The 26,233-nt window shown below is 36.6% G+C and overlaps 1 protein-coding gene across 10 annotated transcripts in view; it reads left to right on the forward strand.

Moving 5' to 3' along the window:
* The window catches only part of PCM1 (pericentriolar material 1), a 45,282-nt gene that overhangs the window by 6,030 nt on the left and 13,019 nt on the right, over positions 1-26,233 (forward strand). For 4 of the 10 annotated variants that reach the window (XM_054064827.1, XM_054064826.1, XM_054064830.1 and 1 more), the window contains 26 exons: positions 513-785; positions 1,341-1,511; positions 5,133-5,310; positions 6,936-7,045; positions 7,472-7,682; positions 8,589-8,784; positions 9,082-9,258; positions 9,936-10,093; positions 10,306-10,520; positions 12,157-12,311; positions 12,392-12,521; positions 13,157-13,291; positions 14,784-14,974; positions 15,530-15,727; positions 17,705-17,927; positions 18,045-18,190; positions 19,165-19,358; positions 20,255-20,435; positions 21,095-21,453; positions 21,965-22,123; positions 22,916-22,972; positions 24,168-24,340; positions 24,421-24,549; positions 25,135-25,255; positions 25,564-25,701; positions 25,939-26,072. In XM_054064827.1, coding sequence (XP_053920802.1) covers positions 513-785; positions 1,341-1,511; positions 5,133-5,310; positions 6,936-7,045; positions 7,472-7,682; positions 8,589-8,784; positions 9,082-9,258; positions 9,936-10,093; positions 10,306-10,520; positions 12,157-12,311; positions 12,392-12,521; positions 13,157-13,291; positions 14,784-14,974; positions 15,530-15,727; positions 17,705-17,927; positions 18,045-18,190; positions 19,165-19,358; positions 20,255-20,435; positions 21,095-21,453; positions 21,965-22,123; positions 22,916-22,972; positions 24,168-24,340; positions 24,421-24,549; positions 25,135-25,255; positions 25,564-25,701; positions 25,939-26,072 — 4,512 coding nt within the window. The remainder of the gene's footprint in view (positions 1-512; positions 786-1,340; positions 1,512-5,132; positions 5,311-6,935; positions 7,046-7,471; positions 7,683-8,588; positions 8,785-9,081; positions 9,259-9,935; positions 10,094-10,305; positions 10,521-12,156; positions 12,312-12,391; positions 12,522-13,156; positions 13,292-14,783; positions 14,975-15,529; positions 15,728-17,704; positions 17,928-18,044; positions 18,191-19,164; positions 19,359-20,254; positions 20,436-21,094; positions 21,454-21,964; positions 22,124-22,915; positions 22,973-24,167; positions 24,341-24,420; positions 24,550-25,134; positions 25,256-25,563; positions 25,702-25,938; positions 26,073-26,233) is intronic. The other 6 variants (XM_054064831.1, XM_054064834.1, XM_054064833.1 and 3 more) reach the window with 6 other exon arrangements.

Here is a 26,233-nt window from a genome sequence, read left to right on the forward strand (position 1 = left end):
TTGTTTGGGTTGTGAAGGTACTTTCAAGTACAGTTCATTGCTTTGGCTTCAGCTATAAAGACTGGACATAGCTTCCTCCTCAAATGTATTTTATGGCAACAAGTTGCATTCAGAAGGTTCTAAAGAAAAGCTGAAGTATGAGGTATCAAATTCTGCAAGCAAATACGTTGCTCTTTTATTATTGTTACTCTCTCAAGTGTACTTGGAGAAGTAGGGTACGCTTCACTATAGTGAAGGTCACAGCAAGAATGAGGAACTAGGCTCTTAGGAACTGCAAAACCCTTTTGCTTCTCAGCTGTTCTGTGAGGGTGGGCTTGCTTTTCTGAGAAGTATATGGCAAAAGTCACCAGTGCTGTCTGTAGATAGCGTTTGGCTAGTTGGTGACTAGTAAGATAACTTTAAAATAAGTCTAATAATATTGACGAACTGTTAATCCAAGTAGTGACACTAGTGTTGAGAATACGTTGGAGGAAGAAAATCAAGCAATTATTCTTTTGTTTGTTTGTTTATAGAGAAGCATTGGAAGCGATTCTCAAGGCAGGGCAACGGCTGCTAACAACAAACGTCAACTTAATGAAACCAAAAAACCATTCAACTTCCTGTCACTGCAGATAAACACTAACAAAAGCAAAGATCCTGCCTCAGGTTCTCAAGAAAAGGAGAGTGGGGTATCAATGCAGTGTAAAGAGTTGTTTGGAGCTGCTCTAAGCAAGGATATCTTGCAAAATTGTCAAGTGTCTGCTCAAGAAGATGCAAGGGGAGAACCAGCTATGGATAGTAGCCAGGTATTTGCATAGCCTGTGAAGTCTGCAAAATATGGACTCTTAGAAAGATTTTCATTACGTTGTTGCTTTTCAGTGCATCTTTCTAAGTTTCTGAAAAATAGAACTGTTAAAACTTTATTGAAAACACTCATCTTCCCACTGTCTAAAAGGCAACTTCAGGATAATGCAAAACCAAACTTAATCATGTATTGTTTTTCAGAAATCTGGTTATTGCTAGCAAAAACAATATTAATTTTTCTTAGAGGTTGGTTCTCTCATACAGTTCCAGAAAATGCTCTCACAGTTTAATATTTTCATGTATTAATGAGCTCAGCTCTGTTTTAGTGTATGTCAACAGGAACTTGTGCTTCAGCCTTGCAACTTCACGCATGCATAAATCTATCTTTATGAAAGCTCTTGACTTTTAACCACTTGCAGAAGTGTGCTTATAGGGTTGAAAGTGCCAGTATGTCACCCCTTTAATTACTACTTTGCTCTCGCTATCACTATGTCTTGTGTATTAAATATGTTAAAAGCTGTAGCTGAATGCATTCAGTAACTTCAGTGTCTTTACAGATTGTGAGCAGACTAGTTCAAATTCGCGACTATATTGCTAAGGCCAGCTCCATGCGGGATGATCTTGTAGAGAAAAATGAAAGATCGGCCAATGTTGAGCGTTTATCACATCTTATAGATCACCTTAAAGAGCAGGAGAAATCCTATCTGAAATTTTTGCAAAAGATGCTTGTAAGTTTGAGAACATAATATATTTGTTTCTGCACTGTAAGCTTTTTTTTAGGAATTGACTGTTGATGTTTTGATGGTGCTACTAGAGGTTTTGGTTTTGATGTGTAGTACCTTCCGTAATTCATTCTTACTGCCCCCTTATACAGCTTTTGATTTATGCCAATAAACTATTTCAGGCTAGAGAAAAAATGAGCAGGATGATGTTCAGGCTATAGGTTCAGCTGTGGAATCTGGTTCTGTAGATGAGCACATTGCTAAACACTGATGTGCAGTCTGAGGCTTCAGACACTACGGTAAGCCGCCATTTTGGAATTAAGGTGTTAGAAATAAAGACTGGTTTGATTTTGTCCCTAAACACTCTGTTCAAGAGGTGTTCATGCATATGTGGATGACTTTTTTTTTTTTTTATGAAGAAAAGAATTAATGATGCCATCACAACAACAGTGTATCTTGATCAGCTTTTTAAAGATATTTTGTCTTTCTTCAAAGTAGAGTGTAGGGTTAAATGTTTACTTTGGTAAGAGCGTGCATTAGATTGATATGAGGTGAGGAATAGTTTTCTATTCAATTTTTCATCTGTAAGTTGGTTTCTGCTTGTAGGGAAAATTTGCTGATGTTGAGTGAGGAGAGGGTTAGAAATTAACCATTTGTGGGCTGTTGTCAAGCATCTTTCTGGTGGTATGTTAGAAGTATTGACCTAGCACAAAAATTTGTCTCCTTTTTTGGGAGATATGAGCACGTTCTAGAAAATGTGTTTTGAATTTAGTTCTGAGATACACAATCTACTTTTCTATTTATAATAGCCTTTATATTAATGCAATAAACAATTCTTGTAGTAGATACAAAAGCATTTTAATAACTTATGTTTTACATCTTCCGGCGCTGCTCTACTGAAGAAAAGTACTAGAGAGCTGGTAGTCTTTTGACCGGTCAGTATACTGAATGTTCTACAGACGAGGGGAATTTTTGTGCTTGGAAGTAAAACAGCAGTTAAAATATTAAGAAGTTTTTGTAATTATTTTTAGCTTTGTAAGAAAGAACCATTTCTGTCCCCGTAAGGGAATGAAATAAAAGACGTGGAAGATGTACTTTTAACTTCAAGAAAAAAACAATTGAAAAATGCAGAAAGACCAGTACGATTTTTTTTTAATGTAGCCTGCATAGATTTGCTATTTTTTTTCCATCTTTGCAGAATGTTAGTTTTATGTTTAGCTCTTCATTTTGCATCTAATGCAGCTTGAATATATTACATGCAGAATGAATTATTCAGGTTTTGTAAGGTTGATTGCTACATGGAGCCTTATTGTTAAGAAAATTCTAAGAATGACTAATAATGTCTTTGTTCTTCAGTAGATTTTATTTTACATTAGTTTTCATTATCTGATGAGCTACAAGTGGATAGGTTTGTAACTTAGAAATGCATGCCAAGTTGGAGTACATGTTCAAAATCTAACAAACTAAACTATTTAATAAAGGAGGTATGTTTTAGTTTGAGCATTTGGCTGTGCATTGAGGACAAACAAGGGAATTCACCTTTGCAAGAACAGGTTACAGACATTAATGTTACAATAAGCCCTAAAGGGAAAAGTAGCTGAGCTGCTTTGAATGACAGGGAGGTCTGGCCATGTAGGATTAATAGCCAAGAACATGCATTGCCTTCAAAGCTACACTTCAAAATATTATTTTAGCCCAAACAGACTTTAATACATGCTGATCTCTCTCTCTCTCTTTTTTTTTCCCTTCTCCCCTCTCGTTGACTGCTTCAAATATTTGTTACAGTGAATGTTCACATTTGGCCTGCTCTGTGTTTACAGCTGTCTTTTTCATTGAATGAATCTTCTTTGCCTAAAGGCTGTTGTTCTTTAAAAAGAGGTGTTTGGCAGCTTTCTCCTCTCAAGTGTCAGCATTGACAGAGAAAGTACTACATGTTCTGATTTTATGTAGATGACCCTTCCAGTTTTGCTGTTCTGTTTCTGGGAAAAGATTGTAAACGTGACTTCAGACACTTGTCACAGTTACACCAATAGTCTGCCAATGCAAATTTACGCTAATTCCCTATGGAGAAAATAAAATAGCCTTAACTAGTTCCACAAATGTTTTTGTATAGCAGTTTATATTACTGTTTGGTTGGCCCGGGAAACACAAAGGGATTAGGAGTGTAAAACTTCTTTTGCTACTGTTACCACCTTTTCTGTGGCTTTTATCTCTTACTCTGATTTAAATATATAAAACAAAAAAAAAGTCTAAGTTTGATTTCCCTCCCACCCTTAAAATTAAAAGCTTGAATATCTTGTCAAGGTTATTAATGTAGAAATAAGCTTGAAGAATTGGTCATTGAGTGCATCAAAATCACACCAAATCTGGTACTTTAGATAAAGCTTGGATTATTTAATAGGTGAGCGAGACTGAGGTGTATCCCTTTTCCCTTTCTTCTTGTTCTTTCCTGTATTGATTTTATTGCATGTTCTATTTTGCCACTACTCTGCTTTTAATATAAGATGAAAAATTAACAGGAATGATCGGTGCCTGCTGCGATGTGTGTTTTAGTGACACTTGAAGTTCAGAATTCTGGATATGTTCTCCTTTCTCTGCTAGAAAGTTGAGCATTCCCTGGTAGCCAGAATTAGTTAATAAGATGTCTGCTTCTATTTGGTGCAGAATTTTTGGGCTGAGAGTTTTGTACTTCAGGTACTCAGCACTGTGGTAAGAGATGATGCTTTTAAGTTAGTAACATTCTTCTAAAATATTTGTCAGTGCCTACAGAAAGAAGGCAATTCTTTCCATGGTTTGATCTCTGTAGTGTCATAAACCAGCTTCAAACAGGATCAGAATCATAACTGTTGGTGTCTCATTAAAATAATTAATTTGCTGACAGTCCTTGAGTACAAGTTTTGAGGCAAATCTCCACCTTTTAATTAGGATAGAATGAGGAAAATGACTTGGTATTAGTGTAACTGCTCAGCATGCTTTCATTCCTTCAGAAAACTTCAGTTTTTATTTTGAAATTGGCTTACATAAATCTGGTCTATACTAGTATCAATGGCATAAACATAGCATACAAAACTAAACACATTGTAGGTTAGAGAATAGCAACTGCTGAAAATGTTCTGCTGAAATTGTAAGGATTTTAAGCCAGTAAACATCAGTTACTATGTATAAAACATCAGTCTAGATGTACATATACATTGTAAAGCTACACAAGATAAGGTATAGTATCATGGAGCTATGTATAAAACATCAGTCTAGATGTTTTATACATAGCTCCATGATACTATACCTTATCTTGTGTAGCTTTACAATTCTTATAGCTAATGCCTCTTTATGATTCAAAAGATGGGGATGCTTGTGTTAGTCTTTGGGACATATTAGGGCAGCTGACTATTTCTAAAGAAAATGTAACCCCAGGTGTAGTAAGCACATCTTGGTGTTACAGGCTTCTTCTACCTGTTGGATGTCAAAATTTTTTAGACTTAAAAGCACTACTGGAAAGGTGTGAAGCCATTTCACACACTAACCAGGCTACTAGATTATATTAAAATCATGCTTGTTTGGGCACTTCTGACTTGAGTGCTTAACGAAGAAATTGTCATGATTATGGTAATGTTCTTCTGTATCTTGCAGGCTAGAGATCCTCAACAAGAAGCTAAAGAGGAGTTGGAAAACTTGAAGAAGCAGCACGATTTATTGAAAAGGATGCTACAACAGCAGGAGCAATTGAAGGCTCTTCAAGGAAGACAGGCAGCTCTTCTTGCTTTGCAGCATAAAGCAGAGCAAGCAATTGCTGTCATGGATGATTCTGGTATGTAGAATGACAATCTCTTTGATAATGTGCTAGCCATGCTGATTCAATGATTAAAGCTGGAATTGTGGAATAAACATTGAGCGGGTTTTTTTTATAAAGCACTTCTTAAAATATTGACTGCAAGGATTCTATTTCTGAGAAGAGTTGACAATGTAATATTGTGAAATGATGTGTCAGTTAAAAAACACACAGCTGATTTTTGTGCTTTGCTTGTAAAACCCTAAAAGTGTGGGTTTTTTCTCCTATGCATTGTTCTGCCGTGCCAGATTAGGAGTTTGTTTCATCTTCATCATTGTACCAGGCCTTTGAAGGAAAGAATCAAGATTGGGGTATACAGTGTTCTCTCCCTTTCTGTGTCTGTCTGGTTATAGGCATTTGGTAGTTTTGAGGTTTCGTTAGCTTTTTCATCGGATTTTTTTTTTTTTTTTTTAGTCACTGGTTGCTTGGCAGTTTAGTAACCCTTGTTAGACTAATGGTTTATCCATTAAAAGTGCAGAGGAAATTGCTAAAGCAGTTACATAAGTAAATATGGAACTAGAACTCTGAAACTCTATGGCATGTAAATTGTGGGCATGGTTCTGATAATAGAGCACCACTGTTATATTATAACCTTCAGTTTAAAAGCATTCTTCTAATTTGTTTTCATGTATTCTCAACTTTTCAAAAATTATCTTTGAGACAGAGACTTCTTTTTTTATATCCGCTTACAGATTGCCAGCAGAATTATTTTCTCAAGAGGCCAGTCTTAAAAGGGAGACAGTTCTCCTTGATCTAGAATCGTAGAAACATAGAATAGTTAGGGTTGAAAAGGACCTTAAAGATCATCTAGTTCCAACCCCCTGCCACGGGCAGGGGCATCCCACTAGATCAGGCTGCCCAAGGCGTTATCCAACCTGGCCTTGAACACCTCCAGGGATTGGGCATCCATAACTTCCCTTGGCAACCTGTGCCAGTGTCTCACCACTCTTATGGTGAAGAAATTCTTCCTAATGTCCAGTCTAAATTTGCCCCTGTCCACTTTATACCCTTTGCGCACTATTGACATGGGAATTGTCTTTTGTTAGTTGGAAATTTGTCCTGCCTCCCCTCTCCCTAAGTCCTGTACAGTTTTCTTTGGAAATGAGGTACAGTTATGTGTGCAGTCATAGGTAATGACATATTTGCACTGAGCAAGTTCAGATTTGGTCCGTGTTCCGTGACTCTTCACCTTTAGAGTTGTCATTAGGCTTGACTAGAGGGACAGCGGGTCTTACTACAGTTAGGTTTTTGTATATAAAACAGCTTATTTGTAGAAATATAAGCGTTGATTTCTATGTTTTTCAGGAAGTTTCTCTTTAAGGTTCCTTGCTCTAATGGGTGTCTCTTTCTGATTTTTCTCCTGTCCTTGATTTGATAGACTGTATGAAAAAAGGCAGAACTAGTAAAAAAAGGTCTAGATTTTAGTGTATGAAGAGAAGCTAAGAAGCTGGTAGGTAGAGAGCTTTTAGAAAGCTACTGCAGGGGCAAGAAAATCAAGTGCCTTTGAAAGTCTTTCCTTGTTTCTTAAATGGTTTTTATCAAATAGCCTTTATTTCATTGCTGTGGAAAAGTATTTACGTTTTTCCCTCCTTCTGCATGCCCAGTTGTAACAGAGACTACAGGCAGTGTTTCAGGAGTAAGCCTTACGTCAGAACTGAATGAAGAATTGAATGACTTAATTCAGCGCTTTCACAACCAACTTCATGATTCTCAGGTCAGTCCTTGGGTTGTAGTGTGTGAGTTTTGCCATTATCTGTTTTTCTTAATCTTTTGAACAGTGCCGTTAAATGTTTGTCTTGCTTATTGGTGTGCATTTACTAGTAGAGTAATTAGGGTGCCCTCAAACTTGGAATCTCAGCGTCTTTGTTTTTTTGAAGTTATTAGTTGACTGGTCTATGTGTTCTGTCTCAGTTTTCCATGAAAGTCCAAAGAAGTAGTTTCTATATTGCGGTACAATTAAATATAATAACTCAATATATTATTGGGATATCATAAGGATTTTCATTGTTGGTTTCCTTTTACAATGTTCTTCTTTCTATTGTTCAGCCAGGCAAGCCTATAAGAGGGTTTTTTGTTTCTTATTTATTTGGCCTTTTTAGTAGTACTCTGAATAAAACTAAATTACTCTCTTTATACACAGTCTGTGCCAGACAACAGGAGGCAAGCAGAAAGTCTTTCACTTACCAGAGAGATTTCACAAAGGAGAAACTCCTCAGTGTCTGAATACCTGTCAGATGAGAAGGCGCAGCTTTTTAACAAGATGCGAGTGTTGCAGGGTAAAAAGCAAAAAATGGACAAACTGTTAGGAGAACTTCATACGCTTCGTGACCAACATCTAAATAATTCCTCCTGTAAGTAAATATAGGCAGAATTGTGTCTTTTCAAGGATATAGTGTTTTTTTAATGTGCATGTTTCTAACGTTGTCTTTCAACTTGCAGCTGGTTAACATGATAAAGTGATAAAGCTGTGCTGGGGCAATATTATGCTTATGGTTTTTTAATGCAATATTTTCTGGGGGTTTTTTTTCATGCTGTATAAGGTTCTGACTTAATGGAGAGCTGTACAAGTAATGATGATGGGTGGTTTTGCTAGTAGTGATGCAAGAAGTAGTTACTACTGCAGAAGTAGAACATTCTGGTTTAAGCTAAAGTAGAATCAGTTTTCAAACTTCAGTGAAGTGTCGTTTAAGTAACTGTGTTTTTTGAAAGTTACAGGCAGAATGTCCCTCTGATAGCATGTTTTTTTTAGGCAGTGTTTTTCCAGACGCTGTTCTCTTGAGAAATGATAACGTCTTCTGTAATCATCTCACTTGTTTATAATCTCCCTCTCTGTCTAAAGAATGTGAGGTCAGACAGAGAAATGGGACTGTCCCAATTAGCAGACATTTGGCTGTTGTGAAGTTTGTAATAACATTAAAATTAGGCCTTGGAAGGTAATAGAATATGGATGAGATTTCTGTGTAGTGTTATACATATGCATGTAGATTGGTAATATATTCTGTAACTAACTAAATCATAAGTAACAAGTCAAGATGGAATTATTCCTCCATGCTTCCAGCGTTGTAATAAAGGATGCTTGCTTTCTAAAACTCCAAAACGAGTCTTGGAGAGTTTTATTTGCTGGCATTTTCAGTATCTGTAGCACTTATAAAGCAATGTCAGGATGTGATGACAGGATTTTTTCTTAAAAGCTTTGTGACTTGTCTGACTTTTTTTCTTTACAAGTTGTTCTTATGAGCTATATTTCTTTTCCATAGTTTTTCCTGCTTCCAGTTCACCTCAAAGGACTGTTGACCAAAGTACAACTTCAGCTGCTTCTGGTCCTGTAGGCGTCGTAATTGTTGTCAATGGTGAATCAAATAGTGTGGCATCTGCTCCCTACCCTCCGGATTCCCTGGTTTCTCAGAATGAGAGTGAAGAGGATGACAATCTGAATCCAACAGAAAAGCTTCAGTAACAGTTCTTCAATATTTTTTTCATAATGTGCTTTAGTGATTTTGAGCGTTAACCTTTTTAATAAGTTCTGTGTTAAGAAACCATTTCATGTTTTAATCTAAACTTTGTTTAGAATTATAGACCACTTAGTAAATACTCCAAGATAGTTAAGTGAGTTCAGAGCTTCAAGCAGGAGGTTCTTTACACCTAGGAACGTCAGTAAAGTTTAAGAACTATAGATGATTTATATGTATACACTTTTTAGCCCTACCTAGATTTGGTTAATATGCCAAAATATTCTTTTTTTCTCCTCAGGAAGCTAAATGAAGTCCGTAAGAGGCTGAATGAGTTACGTGAGCTAGTTCACTACTATGAGCAAACGTCTGACATGATGGCAGATGCTGTGAATGAAAATACTAAGGAAGAGGAAGAGACAGAAGAATCAGAAAGTGATTCTGAACATGAGGATCCACAGCCTGTCACAAATATTAGGTTGTCATATTCTTTGGCATCCTAAATCTTGGTAGCCAAGTTGTTGGAGGTTTCCGGAAGCAACACATTATTTCAGTCAACCAGAAGTAACTTAATTCTGTGATGATTATATTAACTCTCTAAAATTTTGAACTTGAAGTAGCTTTCTTACACAGATGATTAATTATAATCTTGTCATTGGTAACTTAGTTATAAAGCAAATGTAGATGAGATTGGACATTTCTAAAATCACTGAAAGAGACTTTAAATTGTTGTTTCTTTGCGTTTAAGAACTGCATTATGGGTGTGGAATCTCACTAGAAGATTGACAGGTTTAGACTAGAGAATTGGAATAAAAACAAACTTCAGTTTACAGAGGCATTTAGAGCTGTAGTCTAATGGCAGCTGCGTGCATCAGGGTTCTTCACTGTGCAGAAATCAATACTAATTTAGCTATGAATCATATAAAGCTTTTATAACATAGACATACCTTGCAAACCTCTTGTATTGCTGTAGATACAGCAAACAATAATGCATAGCCAGATTTTTACATGGGGATGATTTTAATTTTTTGTTTGTTTTTAATTAAAAAGGGTCACAACACATTCCTGTAAAAGCCAGTTAAGAAAATGTCTGAAGTTAAATTTCATTAGTATCAGTTCTTAAAACGTTAACATGAGTAATGTGGTTTACCCTAGAAACCCTCAAGGAATCAGTAGCTGGAGTGAAATAAATAGCAACTCTAATGTACAGTGTGGAACTAATAACAGAGATGGGAGACATCTTAACACAGACTGTGAAATAAATAACCGATCTGCTGCTAATATAAGGACTCTAAAAATGTCTTCTACTCTAGGTATGTTAGAAAATCTTCTAATAATTTTAAGTGTTGGTGCAAATAATTCTGATAGTGCGTGGAATTTGGGAGAACCTTCTTTGTTTAACAAAGTCTTCAAGAGTCTAATCATTAAGCTGATCTTTTTCTAACACCGGTAATTACAGTGGACTTAAGAAGTTCAATCATGTGTCGTTGTTACTGCTTTGTTTCCTCCTCTCCCCACCCTCCAGACTGTCATAATAGGGAGGAAGATAAAGATATTGACCTACCCCAAGCTGAAGATGAAGAAGTGGAAGAAGATAGAATTAGTGAAGATTCTGTGTCTAGTCACAGAAGCAGCCTGGGTGATGCTGCTGGAGATGCTGAGTTTGAGCAGAAGATCAATAGACTTATAGCTGCAAAACAGAAGCTTAGACAGTTACAAAACCTTGCTGCTATGGTGCAGGTATTTTATGAATATAAATATATGCACAAAAATGTAGCATTCATTATTTTGTGTAATGTATAATTTTTAATGGGGAAAAACACCACTTAGTATAAAATCTGAATTGCTCATTTTTAGGCTGGGAAGAAGAGAAAATGTTTGGTTTTTCTGAAGTTGGGGCTGATACTTCCTGAAGTTCAAACCTGGAATTTTCTTGGGGGATGCTGACTAACAGAAGAGCGACCTTAATACTTAACCCTAGCACTGGATTACAAAATATGAACCAGGAAGTCTATTTTTTTTAAAATAATATTGTTTTCCATTTTTAAGATTATAATGAATATTCATCAGTTTTAGTTGTTGAATCCTCGGTTTTGCAACATCATTCAAACAGTGAGGAAGAATGACTTGGTTTTGCATTAAAATCTTCAGATGTTGCAACATGTAAAAGTTAAGGTATTTTCATTTGGGTTTGGATTTTTGGGGGGATTTTTTTTTTTTTGAGGGGTTTGGGGTTTTTTGGGTTTTTTTAGAATCTTGAGGGCCAGCTGTGAATTGGCAGTGTTTCTATTTTGGAATTAAGTCATGCCAATTTAGTGATGTTTATTAAAAACATATTTTCATGAATCTAATGTCTCTACAGAATACTCACATTAGAGCACTATCTAACGCAACGTCTGCATGCTGAATATGCACAAGTGTATCAGAAATGTAAAGGCTTAGTGGAGGACGCTAAAGTCAATCTCAAATAGAATATCTGTTTTACAATAGCAACAGTATAAACACCACCTTGTTGTTTCAAGATTATACTGCTATAAAAAATTTCACAGCATTGGGGTCAGGCTTGTTTTTTTATCACCACTAAAGGGATGCTAACTGTACAGTGGTGTAAATCAGAATTGGCAATGATACAGCAGTTTCCTTAATAAATAACGCAATTACTGGCATGTCTTCAGTCTTCCCATTGCATTTACAAGGCTTGCATCTGTATGTACTTGGTAATGGTACTGTAGGTCTACTTGGTCACTGGTGATGATCTCTCTGTTCAGCAGTTTGTGTATTAAGAGTGATCATGTTGGAAAACAAAAGAAGTGGCTGCAGCTTGAAAATTTTCAATTTAAGCTGAGGACTGAAAATACAAAAAGAAAAAAAGAAAAGTAGAATTGAGAGCTGTGTAGAAGACTGTTTCTAAAATATTTTACATTTAACTTTTAAGAATAGTTTTATTTTAAGCTATTAAGAGTAATATTTAACCTCATGACTACAGTAGTTAAGCAGTCTTGTTCACCTCAGTCTCCTTCTGTTCCTCTTTTCGCCTCCCTCTTTGTTTCTTGACATGTCTTGTGTTTCTGTCTACTCAGTCATAGGCATAAAGTACAATTCAAGTGGTTTATGCTTCCAGAATCATACAAATCATCTTGCATTTGTAGTGGAAGTTTCAATAGTGTGAGCTTTATAACTTCAAATTCTTTCATTAACTTAATTTATCTTAGAGTCACAATGTCATGAAGATGATGACATTTCAGTTAATGATCCAAACTAAAGATAAAGCTATTCAGACTGCTTAGTTTTGAAACATTAGTTTGATGAACTAAACTTGTTACAATTTGTGTAGTGACTTGAAAATAGCCTAACTTCCTTTATCACATCCTTTCAGGATGATGATCCGGAACCTCAAGCAACAATTGCAAATGCATCTAATATTGGTGACTTGGTTTTGGGTGAGGTGGAAGAGACAAAGCAACAACCAAACAATGTCCGAGCTAGTACCAACAAATCACAAAAAGATGTAGGACTGAACGTAAAAGCAAGGTATGCCTTTCTCTAAGGATAGTAGAATCATGCTGTAGGCAGCTTCTTACGAAGCAATATGTGTTAACTTACTTACACAGAGAGAAGTTTTATGAAGCTAAACTTCAGCAGCAGCAACGAGAGCTAAAGCAGTTACATGAAGAAAGAAAAAAACTGTTTGAAATTCAAGAAAAAATACAAGTGTTACAGAAAGCTTGTCCTGACCTTCAAGTAAGTTGAAGTTTCTTTGCTTTCTTATGGTGTTAAGCAATGAAACATGCCTTTCACAGCATTTTTTCACTCTAAAAACTGGAAAAAACATAGAATTGATAATACTTGTGTACTGTAAGCAGCTGGACTTCTAAGCCCAGGGAACTCTGATTATCTCATTCCACTTTAGGAATGAGATAATTGCTTTAAAGTCTTCAAAGAAAGAACCTTGTCTTATTTTTAGCCTGCAGTTTGTCCATGCCTTCTAGTCCCTGCATCTTCAGTCCTCTTAGATGTTTGCAGAGTTTGGTATTCTGAAATAATATTGTGTCTTCTGAGCCTGATCAACATTGTTTTATTCAAACTGAAATGTACAGTGCCATACTGTTTCTCATGCTCTTGGAAGATGAAGTTTTTTCAATTAAGTGAGCGGTAAATTATCAGTACTGTGCATCTACAGCGTTATATTACACTCTATTACATGAAAATAAGTTGGTTTTGTCATTCTTGGCCAAGTTTTGTAATAAGTTTTTAGCCTTGATTTGAAAATCCTTTTTCTCTGAATACTAATTATCCTTTCTCATAAAACCTGAACTGTGTTGGATTTTAACAGTAGGTAGAGTCCAGTAGCTTTCTAAAACCTGTTTCTCCTTCAGTTGTCAGCTGGCCTGGATAACAGCCCCACAAATAGGCAGAGTTCACCGGCAACCTCAGCTCTGACCATGAATGAGTATAACACAGCTGGCAAGTCTTTACTTGAGTTTGATGAATCTGTACCGGTAGGCAATGAGGTATTTCATACTTGACATTCTGTGACTATAAAAAGGTTTTAAAAAGGTAAAAAACTTCAGCTACTTGCAAGAGGGAGTACTAGCCACTTTAGCAAAGTGTGTGTAACTGCTTTGTTTCATTTCTGGAAAGAAGTAAATATTGACCTGAACTGGTAAGAGATCTTTCTCCAGATGTAGGAATTGTTGCCAAGTATTAATGTGGAAGTTGAATGAATTTTGAATTTTTCCCGTGAGCATTTGATGGTGTAATCCATAGGGAAGTCATTCATAAAGGAAATGATGGCAGTATTTGAGAAGTAGTTTACCTTCTATACATCTTCCTTGCCCTTTTCCCCAAAAATTCCTGTCTTAAATTCTGATCTGGATATTACTTACTCTTTTTGAAAATTATGCTAGCATTTCTAGGGGTAGAAGGATATGTGATGAAAACTGCTTGCTGGCTAGACGTGACATCAGAAACAAGTACCTGAAAATGTTTTTTTTAATAGACTTTCTTAGTGCATCAGCATTCTTGTAAGTTCTCTTCTAACAGTTTAGGTGAGGCTGCTTGTGCAGTGCCTGTGCTGTTGTCATTAAAAGCCATATTTTTCTGCTCCAAGAAGACAAGTTCAGAACTTTGGCTTCTTCCAAATAAACATTATAGAGCAATTTGTCTCTTCACTAAGCAAAAAGTCTGAATTCTTCCTGCTAAAAATAAAATCTTGAAAATCAATGTGCTGTTGCAATTGCTAACATTCTGCAAGGAGGCTGGGTTATTAAATGTGAAAACAGTGTGGATTTTTGTTGGGAAACCTGGCTGCAGCACCAACAGCTAGTTCAGGTGCTTTCAGACTTAAGTGCATTATCACTTGCTTGCCTCTCTTAAATCTGCGTTTTCCAGTTTAATTAATTTTCAGTTGGTTTTGTCCTCTATGTTATTACTTTTATGCTGTTTCCCTGTTTGTATAAGTCCCTTGCCATTTATGCTTTCACTGTATCTGATTTAGGGTAGGTGAAGGCTGCTTTCCGTCTGTACCTTTCCCTTTATGTGCCCTTTTTTGTGAGTCATCCTTAAGTCTTGTTCAAATATATGCTGCAACTTGACGTTTCTGCAGGTTGCAGAAAATCTCATTGATGTATCCTCTATCAAAGAAATACTTGGCACAATTTTCAGATATCTCGAGAGGGTAATATTCTGTCATGCTACTTAAATAGCTAACTAATAATGCATAAATTATGTGATAAAAACAGTGTTGAGGGAAATATGTGCTGTTTTTCGTAATGAAACATTACAACACATTCTTTTGGGGTTTTTTTTACTTACTTCAATTTCACAATATTTGGGAAAACCAGCAAATATGGAGCCTACTTTGCTGCTTTCTGTGCTGTAGCTTTAGTTACAGTGTAATACCAATGCCTGAACAAAAATGTATCAGAGTAGTATCAAATACTGAAATTTTAACTTGATTTAGTTTAGATTGTTTATGTTCAGATGTCTTCCATTTTACTGCAGTTATGGTCTGAGATGAGAAGACATGAGATTGTAAGAGAGGAGTTACGACAGAGAAGAAAGCAACTTGAAGCTTTAATGGCTGAACACCAGAGGAGGAGAGAGCTTGCAGAAACAGTATCTACTGTTGCTGCATCTGTTAAAAGTGAAGGATCAGAAGCTCAGCATACTCCACAGCAGAGTAGGACTGAAAAGTAAGAGCACGAGTTGCTGTGTTAGTCCGTGGGCACTTGTGTTGTTTAAAAGATGTCGGTCTTCGGTCAGTTTCCTCTTTTCATCTGCACACTGAATGTGCTGATAGAACAGAGCAGTAAATGAATTTCTTGACTATCTAAAGTGACTTAGTTGGCACCTTGACAATTCTATGGGTCTTCCCAGCATATTTAGTCTTCCCTGCTCCATAGAAGGAGAGGAAAATGTGTTGTAAATGCCACGTGCTTAGAGTAATATTTCATCATTGCTACACCATTTATAATGATAGTAAAGTAATAATTTTCCAAAAGAGTTATTAATCTTGTTTTTCTGATGCTGGGGCAGTTAAATAATAGTTTTATTTTGCATTGGTGAGATGATGTTTAAATTATTTTTGGTGTTGCTTGGTTAATTGAAGACAGACTTGTAATTGTCCACAGATAGTTTCAATAATTTGTCATACACTATAAAAAAAAATATATATACTACTCCCTTCCCAAACACCTGTCTTTAATTTTTCTCGTTTTTTTTTCTTCCCCCTCTACAATGTTCCATAGGACCATGGCTACCTGGGGAGGTTCTACCCAGTGTGCACTGGATGAAGAGGATGGAGATGAAGACGGTTATCTCTCTGATGGAGTTGGTCAGGCAGAAGAAGAGGAAGAGGACGCGTCAAGTTTGAATGACAGTTTTGCTGGTTATCCCAATAACAACATACCAGAAAATGCCTATTTTGCTAAAGAAAACAAGGACAGGTTAGTGACATTACTTTCTGATTCGATGCCTGTATATTTGGAAAAGGTGGAACAAGCATTGCATTAACTACAAGGCATCCTCTTAGAGCAAAGTGAAATTTCTTTCTGCTTGCTGGGGAGCTATCTGCAGATACACTTTATTGGCTAAGTTTCTGTAGCTGCAAAGCATGTAACTAATGTGATTATTTCTTCTGTTTTCAGTCATTTTGAACGTTTGCCACTGAGCTGTCTGATTGCATTGCAGTAGCTCCTTATGTTTCCATGTTGGTTTAGTCAGCTTAAAGATAACCTATATGAAATTTTTACCACGATATTGATCAATCTCTTCAAAAAAAGTAATTCAGAGAATTTAACTCTGACATTTATGCTTTCAAATTGTTGGGAGTTTTGGAAACTATTCCTTATTAAATCTTTTTAATTAACATGAATGTTTTTAACTCTTACTTACCTGGTTGATTTCCTCAATAAGCTTTCGTGACTCAACGAAAATGCCATGTTAAAAGTAATGTGTATCTCTTAAATCGATTTTCTTTTGGGATTGGTACCAAAATAGTTTTGGTAGATAGTGGCTTTCTATTCAGGACCTGAACTTCCTAATTCTTCATGTATTATGTTGGTGGCTTCTATTTATATCTCAGTACATATTATAGAATCATAGAATCACTAGGTTGGAAAGGACCCACTGGATCATCGAGTCCAACCATTCCTATCTGCCCCTAAACCATGTCCTCGCCTACCTGTCTTTTAAACACCTCCAGGGATGGGGACTCCACCACCTCCCTGGACAGCCTCTGCCAGTGCCCCACGACCGTTTCTGTGAAAAAATTTTTCCTGATGTCCAGCCTGAACCACCTCTGGAGGAGCTTCAGGCCATTCCCCCTTGTCCTGTCCCCTGTCACTTGGGAGATAAGGCCAACTCCTTCCTCTCTACAGCCTCCTTTCGGGTAGTTGTACAGAGCAATAAGGTCTCCTCTCAGCCTCCTCTTCTCAAGGCTAAACAACCCCAGCTCTCTCAGCCGCTCCTTGTAAGACTTGTTCTCCAGCTCCCTCACCAGCTTTGTTGCTCTTCTCTGGACACGCTGCAGAGCCTCAACATCCTTCTTGTGGTGAGGGGCCCAGAACTGAACAGAGTACTCAAGGTGCAGTCTCACCAGTGCTGAGTACAGAGGGAGACTCACCTCCCTGGACCTACTGGTCACACCATTTCTGACACAAGCCAAGATGCCATTGGCCTTCTTGGCCACCTGGGCACACTGCTGGCTCATGTTCAGTCTCGGCTGTCAACCAGCACCCCCAGGTCCTTCTCCTCTAGGCAGCTTTCTAGCTAGACTTCCCCCAGTGTGTAGCACTGCATAGGGTTGTTGTGCCCCAAGTGCAAGACCCGGCCTTTGGCCTTGTTAAACCTCATGCCATTGGCCTCAGCCCAGTGGTTCAGCCTGTTCAGATCCCTTTGCAGAGCCTCCCTACCCTCCAGCAGATCCATGCTTCCACCCAACTTAGTGTCATCCGCAAACTTGCTGAGGGTGCACTCAATGCCTTCAGCCAGGTCATTGATAAAGACATTGAACAGGGCTGGACCTAGTATCAAGCCCTGAGGAACCCCACTTGTAACTGGCCTCCAGCTGGAGTTAACTCCATTTACCACCACTCTCTGGGCCCAGACGTCCAACCAGTTTTCAACCCAGGAGAGTGTGGTATATATCGGTAATGAACAATACTGAAAACAAGATCCGGAAATGTCCTTAGCAGTTCTTTTTTGACAGTGGTTGTCACTTGAGTGGCTATTATTTTCCATTTGTTTAGGATACTGTTGGATTGACACAATGGCATGGTTGATTAGCTGGCATGCTGAAATAGCCTGTGCCAAGTGAGTTGTTGATGTATAATAGAAAGATAATTGAAATAATGGAAGTATCATTAAAAGAAGTTGTTTGAAATTTTGTATCCTTATTCTTCCTCTGTTTTTCCATTGCCCAGGTGGAAAAATTGCCGTCCTCTTTCAGCGGATGGGAATCATCGTCCAGTTTCTAAGGCCAGGCAACAGCAAAACTTAAGCATGCGACGTCAGGAAAACCTTCGGTGGATGTCTGAACTTTCATATGTGGAAGAAAAGGAACAATGGCAAGAGCAGATCAATCAGTTGAAGAAACAGTATGAATTTAGTGTCAGTGTTTGTCAAACTTTGATGCAGGATCAACAGGTAGGAATAAGAGAGTTATTTTGCTGTTCTTATTTTGTGTTTTCCTCCTCTAAATCTTTGCAGCAGTAATTTCTGGTTTTGGTAATTTGGTCACTGTCATGTATTTTCTTTCCACAGACCCTCTCTTGTCTTCTACAAACTTTGCTTACAGGCCAATACAGTATGATGCCGAATAATATTGCATCTTCACAAGTACATCTTATTATGCATCAGTTAAACCAATGTTACACTCAGCTGACTTGGCAGCAGAATAATGTCCAAAGGTTTGTTGGCTGTATTAGTGTTTGTGGAACTGGAAAATTTTCAGTAACAGAGAACACAGTTATGTAAATAAAAGGTTACAGATAATGGTTAAATACAAGACTGTTGAACTTCTGAGTTGATTACAAGCTGTTAAAATTGTATATAGCATTTCATGGGGTGTTTTTCACTACTGCTTTAACACATTTGAGATGGTTCTTTTTGAGCAATCTTTAGTGGAGAGAACCAAAAGTCATCATCTCTTCCAAAAATCCTTTGTGTCTTTACTTGCCTTCATTTGTTTAGACTTGGTCTCCTTGAGTATGGTTTCATGTCTCTAGTCTTTGCTAGACTACCTGGTAAGATTCTGGATTCCAGTGGTTCAAGAAAGATGGTAGAAAATGTCCTTCATTAGTGTTGTCAATCAGAATTTATGCTTACTTATGACTCAAACTTGTTAAAATTCCATTTGAATGTACTACTTTTACCTTCTGAACAATGATATTTTTTAAAAGAAGATGTAGTAGTCATTTTGGTTTGTGACCTAAATGTTCAAGCTGTTCGTCTGTTTTGTGTTTGTTAAGTGGTGTAAGGTTACTGGCCTCTTATATAATATGTTTTAACTAGTTTTAATGCCACTTGTGCAAATATTTTAGTTGGTGTCTTTGGTTGTTTCCATTTAAGTTTCCTTTTCAGCCGATGTATTTTTTTAATATCTAATCAGGTTTTTTTGTTGTTCTTGTGGGGATGTTTAACTTTTTTAAACATGACCACTAGTACAGAGTTTGATTTTAAAACTGTTCCTGTCTGTTGCTCAGGGTTAAATACAAGGGCTTTTTATTGAAGGTTTTTTCTTTTACTAGCTAAATGGAGCAGTTCTTAACATACATTATATGGGGCGGGTGAAATAATAAGCATCTCAAATTATTTGAGTATAAATTTACAGCTTTCTGTTAAATTTTTTTTCCCCAAGAGCTTATTTTTCCTTCTTTTTAAGATTGAAACAAATGTTAAATGATCTTATGCATCAGCAAGAAGTACAACAGTGTCAAGAGAAGCCATCAAGGAAGGAGAGAGGCAGTAGTGCACCACCACCTCCATCTCCTGTTTTCTGTCCATTCAGCTTTCCTCCACAACCTGTGAACCTGATTAATGTACCAGGATTTACTAATTTTTCTTCCTTTGCTCCAGGTGTGTAGTACTACAGGTGTGAAAGCAATACGAATTTTAAGAATTTTCGTTCCCTCATATTATTGAAATCTTAATGTGAACTTGCTGACTCTCTTGACTTTTCCTTTATATTGAAACAGTCTTAAAACAGTGCTTGAATGAGTCTGTGTTATCCTAGCAGAAGTTTGTTCATGTGTTTTAATCTAAATGACTGTAAATGGAGGGAGTTGCCAATTTTTGTTCCCATTAGAGAGATACAGTTGATTTGGATACAGTGTTCCTATTCGCTTTACCTAATCTACTTTTACTGTTGAATTTTAAATGCAAAAAAAAAAAAAATGTAAATGTAGGTATTTTACTGTATCATTAGAAGTTGTTAAAGCTGTCATAGTAATATGTTTTGGCCTTTTCAGGAAACCAGAAAATAGACATAGAATCTGAAAACTACAGTCTAGTTCTAAAGTCTGTTTTCTGTTTAAGGATATATTTTAAATTATACAGAACCTGCACAGATGAGCAGTTATGTTCAATTTTCCACTACTATAAAGATTCTAAAGTTAAAATAAGTGTCTTGAATTTATAGTTGAAATATGGATAAACTTTGCATGTAGACTGCTTTTTTTGCAACTGATGGAATTTTTACCTTCGCTTGTAGGACCTTTTTACTGGGGTTTCTTGGAGTACCTTTATCTCTCCGGTGATGGGATTGTGGTGGTGCATGGAGTATCTAGTAATGTTCAAAACCTGCGTTTACGTTAAATTGCTATTATTGCAGTGCTTTCAAGATGACAACAGCTTTTGCTTACTTCCCGCCTTTAGTTTTGCTTTATAATTGGATGTTGCCACACAATGTCTCAAATTTTACTTTTTTTCACACAGATAAATGAGGTAATGTCTTCTGACTCTTTATTTTGTAGGTATTAACTATAATCCAGTGTTCCCTTGTGGGTTTGGAGATTTTGCACACAATATTTCCCCACACAGCAATGAGCAGCAGCAGCAACATCCTCTAGATCATAATGCTTCTGGGAAAGCTGAGTATATGGCATTCCCCAAACCTTTTGAAAGCAGTTCCTCTAATGGAGCAGAAAAACAAAGGTATGTAATGTTGCAGTGCAACTATCCTTTGATAATTTTTCCTCCTTCTCTCCTCGCTTTTCTCGGGCTTCTGGGAGTTCGTAATTCCTTTAGGGAATTTATCTTTCAGGCAAATAACAGAATTACAAAATGAGATTAACCTTTGCAGTTTCCAGTTGTAACTTTTTTTTACTGCAGTGTTCTTCTTTCCTGTATATTAATGTATAATTTCATTAATATTTTAAGATCAAATATAGTGTTGAGGTAGTTTTGTGATACATTTTATAAGTGGAGGAAGGTTTCATTTCAGTTTGTTTCAAAAATCAGCTGTTAGGATATAATATCAGATTTCAGTGAATGCTTCTTTTTTCTGTGGTGCAATAGATTGTAACAAATATTGGTTTAAGAAATGTTTTGTCCTGTAGTACTATTTGAGCACAGCAATGGCTGCCTATGTATATTGAGGTTGAAATTAGTGATAAATGCAAATTTCTTCAGACATCTTCGGTTTTCCATTTGGAAGGGTTCTCACTAGTTTGCTAGTTCCCTCCCCGATGTTTAGTGATTCAGTAACTAGGGCAGGTAACTTGCATTATGGATAGAGCTATTTGCCTGGTAATACATGCTGTTTCTGTCTGTCTGAGATAAGTTGTGATAAATGTGGTCTTTCTCTCTCACAGAAGGAGTCACAAACAACACGAAGAGGAGATGGAAAAAAGATCGGCTTGGCTTAATGATAGCCAGGAAGTGAAAAAAGATGATCAGTCTCAGCAGAAAGCAGGTTTTGCAGTTTCAGTACAAAATGTTGCTTCTGGTCATAAAAATCAGGCTGATAGGAACAGGAGAAGAGCGTTTGATGAAGAGTCCTTGGAGAGTTTTAGTAGCATGCCTGATCCTGTAGACCCAACTACTGTGACAAAGACATTTAAATCCAGAAAAGCATTAGCGCAAGCGAGCTTGGCATCAAAAGATAAAACACCCAAATCAAAGAACAAGAGGAAGAGTTGTTCTCAGCTAAAAGGCAGAACTAAAAACATTGGTAGGTTGTAATCTTAGATATCATGGCAAATTCAACTTGGATTATAGTTGTTGTGTTCCAGAGAATTTACTCTCCATAAATAGTACCTATAATGAATATAAATTTCATACTGCGTAAGGTTGTTTAGTGTATTAGAAAATAAAAAGCATATCGGATTAGGACGTCATGATATGAATGGATAGTGGATTCAGATGCATTAAAATTTGGAATAAGCCATCAGGAGAATGTTCCTCATCATTATGTCTTCGTGTCCACACTAGATGACTTGCTGAAATATGCACTTCAGTAAAATACTATGTTAGAAGAGAAGTCCTAGCATGTATAGTACTATTACAGCCACTGAGGATTTAGTGCTCCTGTAGGGCTTCAGTGTACAGAGGAGAAATTTTGGCTAGAAAACATCATGGGTGTTTTGCATTTTTAAGATTGCCATTGAATAAAGTTTTAGAAGTAATAAAACATTTTGTAAGCTGTTTTGTTGCATTCCTTCTGTTTCATTCCCTCCCATAAGGTTATGAAAGTGCAAGTGCTTCTAGTGTATGTGAGCCCTGCAAGAGCAATGAAAGCAGACACTCTGAAGAGGTTGTTCGTGCAAAGGTGTTCAGCAAAAGGAATCGGGAACAATTGGAAAAAATAATTAAGTACAGTAGATCTACAGAGATGTCTTCAGGTATTCTTTTCCGAATGTCAGTAATTAGTTTGTGAACTTCTTTGAGGGCCTCCATTCTTAATTGCTAAGGTATAATTTAAAAGCAGTGTATTAAGATGAGGTTACTCTATCTGTAGCATATAGATCTTGCTTTTAATTTGTAAAGATGCTGTAAATATAAAAGTGTGTAGAAAGTCAGGTGTTGATTCCTTTTGAGTGTTTTCTATAGATCAGGTGTGTGATCAAAATAATTTAGAAACAAATCTGTTACTCTAAAACAAACAAAAACCTAGCCAACTGAAAACTTCACCCATTTGTTGGTGTTTTTATGGAAGGTAACTGCACAACAGATGAAATTTCTTTAGCGTTGGAACTACATCCTGTACTGCATACATGTTTTCTTTCTAATCATGCTTAAAGGAGCTCTATCAAATGTCATTCAAACTCAGTCTTATAACATCACATAAACGCTTACATTTTTGCCATCTGCACTGCTTTTCTTGTGTCTAGGTCATAAAAATATTCTCTTCTGTGTCTTTTTAGGTTCTGCCAATACCTTTGTTTTGTTTGAAAGACGCAGAAATTTCAGTAATGGTAGCACGATGTACAGCTTTGACAATGTAGCTGTGTCCACACTAAGAGCTGTTTATTGGTATACATAATAAACATTTACCAGTCAAGTTCTTACAATAAGCAGCTTTGGTATGGTTTGGATGACTGAGCAATTTTCCTCCTGCTTTTTTGTATAGACCCTGTCTTTATTTCTGGTGCGCATTTTTGTGTTTATCACTGTCTATCCCCACTTTCCTACAGCGCATGCTAGGAGAATTCTGCAGCAGTCTAACAGAAATGCATGCATTGAAGTGCCAGGTAATGCATTCACTGCTTAGCTTCAACAATGTCCTATTACGTTTTGTTTTTTTCTTCCTCTTAACTTTGGTCCTATAACTCAGACTGTTTAGCAGATGTTCAAAATCGCTATTCTTGAAGCACCTTCTCTATAAACAAGGCAAGAGAAGTTACTTGCAATTTGCATGAAATGCAGTGATACAAACTACTTTGAATTATAATGTGGAGAATGTGTTTACCATGTTCTTTGTTAATCACAAGTGGAAAATACGCAGGCATATACTGCAACAGAAAACTAATTTCAGTAGGCATTTTTAGTATATGTAAAAGCTACTATTGGGTTTTATTAGTGAGGGAAGGCAGCTATTTCTAGTGCTTTTTAAATGTTCAAAAATTCTTGTCTCTATGCTTCAAAATACTGAAACTATTTGCAGATAATCAAATTGCACCTTAACATTTACTGTATTGCTAATAACTTCATTAACTTGAATACTAACCAATATGCATCTGTTAAACTAAGCTGAGTTTTCAAAATTTAACTTTTTTTCATTCAGCGCTGCCAAAATATGTATGTAATAATTGTTGACATGCAAGGATAATTCTTAATTTTCTAAGGAATGGAAGACTTACTAGGGAACACATTGTGCTATTCATATGCAATAGGGCTTAAGGGTAAGAGGTTTGATATGAGCTTCAGAAGTGATACTATACATGTATGAGAACGTAGGATTTATGCTTGTGTGAGAAGGAGTGGCTTTCTTCAATTCAGTCCAGAGCTTTCTTGATGTTGTTACTTGTGTTGCTAAAGTGTGGACTACTTGTATTATATAAACTTGAGACCTTTGGCTATCTTGTTTGGAACATCTTAAAACTTTTTTTTCAGTGTTGTATACCTGTTCTGATAGCAACATTGTATTGTGTGCAATGTTCTCTTTAAAGAGTACTGTCTAAAGGTGTTATCCAAAATTGTGAAGGAAGTTATTCCTATGAATGCTTTACACTTGGCTTCTTATACAAAGGGTTACCTAAAGTATTATTTAAAAATGCGTGAATATTTGTTGCCCTTCAGGAAATAAGTAAGCTTTAAGAAAGTGGCTATGTAATGGAATCTACAGTGAGAGAAAATTTGTGTTCTTGTAGCTTGCATACCTAATAGGCAGTTTTGTTTCAGCAGGACGCATGTCAAGGACTTAATGAGTTCCTTTTTTTCCTACAGAAACTGGTAGTGATCTTTCTATGTTTGAAGCTTTGAGAGACACAATTTATTCTGAAGTGGCAACGCTTATTTCTCAGAATGAGTCTCGTCCCCACTTTCTTATTGAACTTTTCCATGAGCTTCAGCTGTTAAATACAGATTACCTGAGGCAAAGGGCTCTATATGCTTTGCAGGTATGCACAGAATTTTTTATCTAGTGTGTGAATCAAGCAAATCTTGGATCGTTTTTACAGTACAGAGTTATCTTTTCCAGGATATAGTGACCAGACATATATCTGACAACAGCGAAAAAGGGAAGTGCACAAAATCACTCAGTTCTGCAGCATGGATGGCATCAAATTCTGAACTCACTCCCAGTGAGAGCCTTGCTTCTACAGATGATGTAAGTTTTCAAGTTCAGAAGCTAGTTCATTGTCAACTTCTCTTTTCAGTTTACGTTTGTGCTTGTCTACTGAAATATCCGTACTAGCAACTGAATTTTTCTAAAATACCAACTTACACAGATTTTTCTAAATGAAGAAATGCAAGAGAATCTTAGTGCAAAAGTGATTAAACATAGTAAGATTCTTTGTGCTTTAAACGAGTGATGTCTAGGGAAGGAATAGAAGATGGAGAGGAGAACAAATTGGAAACTGGTATTCAAAGGGAGCCAAAATCCTCATGTGAGTAAGATCAGGGCAAGTACTAGTCACAGGATTCCCAAGAGATTTTTGCTTTTTTTTTTTTATTTGGAAATCGCTGATGCCTCTATACAGTTTTTTACGTGTTATGTGGTTGAAGTATTTGAAACAAATATGGTAGAATCGCCTGATGGATTTATGTACTGAAAGTAAGGTTGTTTCTCAGTCACGCAGTCTGGTAGCTGGTCTTGATACTACAGGATGTAGCCAAACAGAATTGCTGGCTTGTTGACACCTGTGAGGATAGTGCATTCTGGTTTGTATTTAGTTCTGTGGTGTTTCTTTAGGAAACATTTGGCAAGAACTTTTCGACAGGAGCGTGTCAAGATTGTGAACAAAATGATGCAGACAATGGGAGTTCTATGTCTACATCTTCAAATTTTGAGCCCTTTGCCACTGATAACCTTGGTAAGAATGATGTAATTTACAATGTTGTTTTCCTCTCTTCCTCCTAAAATGCTTGTAATTGCCTACTCTTGAGTAGTGTACTATTCTTTGATTTTTAGCGTGTAGCCACATTTTGTAAAACAACGCTTAGAGAAATTAGCTACTTGTGAAACACTTTGAGTCGATTGAAGAGTGTAATAAAATATTATAACTAAACTACAGCTATATGTAGATTTCAAAACTTGTGGCTTTGAATTAATTTTTATCATTGTTTATTTGTCTGTCAGTTGAAAACTTTAGATTAAAAGATGTTTTTATTCTAAATATAGGCGACACAGTGATTCACTTAGATCAAGCTTTGGCTAGGATGAGGGAATATGAGCGTATGAAAATTGAAGCTGAAAGTACCCTTGACTCTGAGGGCTGCTCTAGTAATTTTCAGGGTGCTTCTGCTGCTAAATTAGAAGGTATGCACGTATATACATATTTTGTTTAGTTTTAGAAAAGAATTATTCTAAATACCAAGAAACATTTAATTGGCTGACTTGTTTTGTTCTTCATTTATATTGAAAACTTAGCAAAGTTTCAAAGGACCTTTACATACTGAAGTAACTTATTTTTTAAAAGAGGGAATATTGTTATGAAAAATTTTTTTTAGTAGTGATGTTGAATGACTTAAGTGTGCAATTTTTTTTTTTAATGAGGTCAAAGTACCAGTGAATGTCTTCCTGTGCCACAGTCAAGTGAAATTTCTGCTGTTCCATGTCCTCGTATAGATACTCAGCAGCTTGACCGGCAGATCAAAGCAATTATGAAAGAGGTCATTCCTTTTCTGAAGGTAAGAACTTGTTTCGGTAATTGAATAATTGGATAGAAGAACATTATTTAAAATGGATAACTTGCATCTTAGCAACAACTGACAATAAATGTGTTAAGTTGCAAACTTTGCTGAGGATGAAGTAGGAGCTAAACACTCCAACAGAAAGATTCTGTGGAGTT

Source organism: Cuculus canorus, chromosome 4 (genome assembly GCF_017976375.1).
Source record: "Cuculus canorus isolate bCucCan1 chromosome 4, bCucCan1.pri, whole genome shotgun sequence".
NCBI lineage: Eukaryota > Metazoa > Chordata > Aves > Cuculiformes > Cuculidae > Cuculus > Cuculus canorus.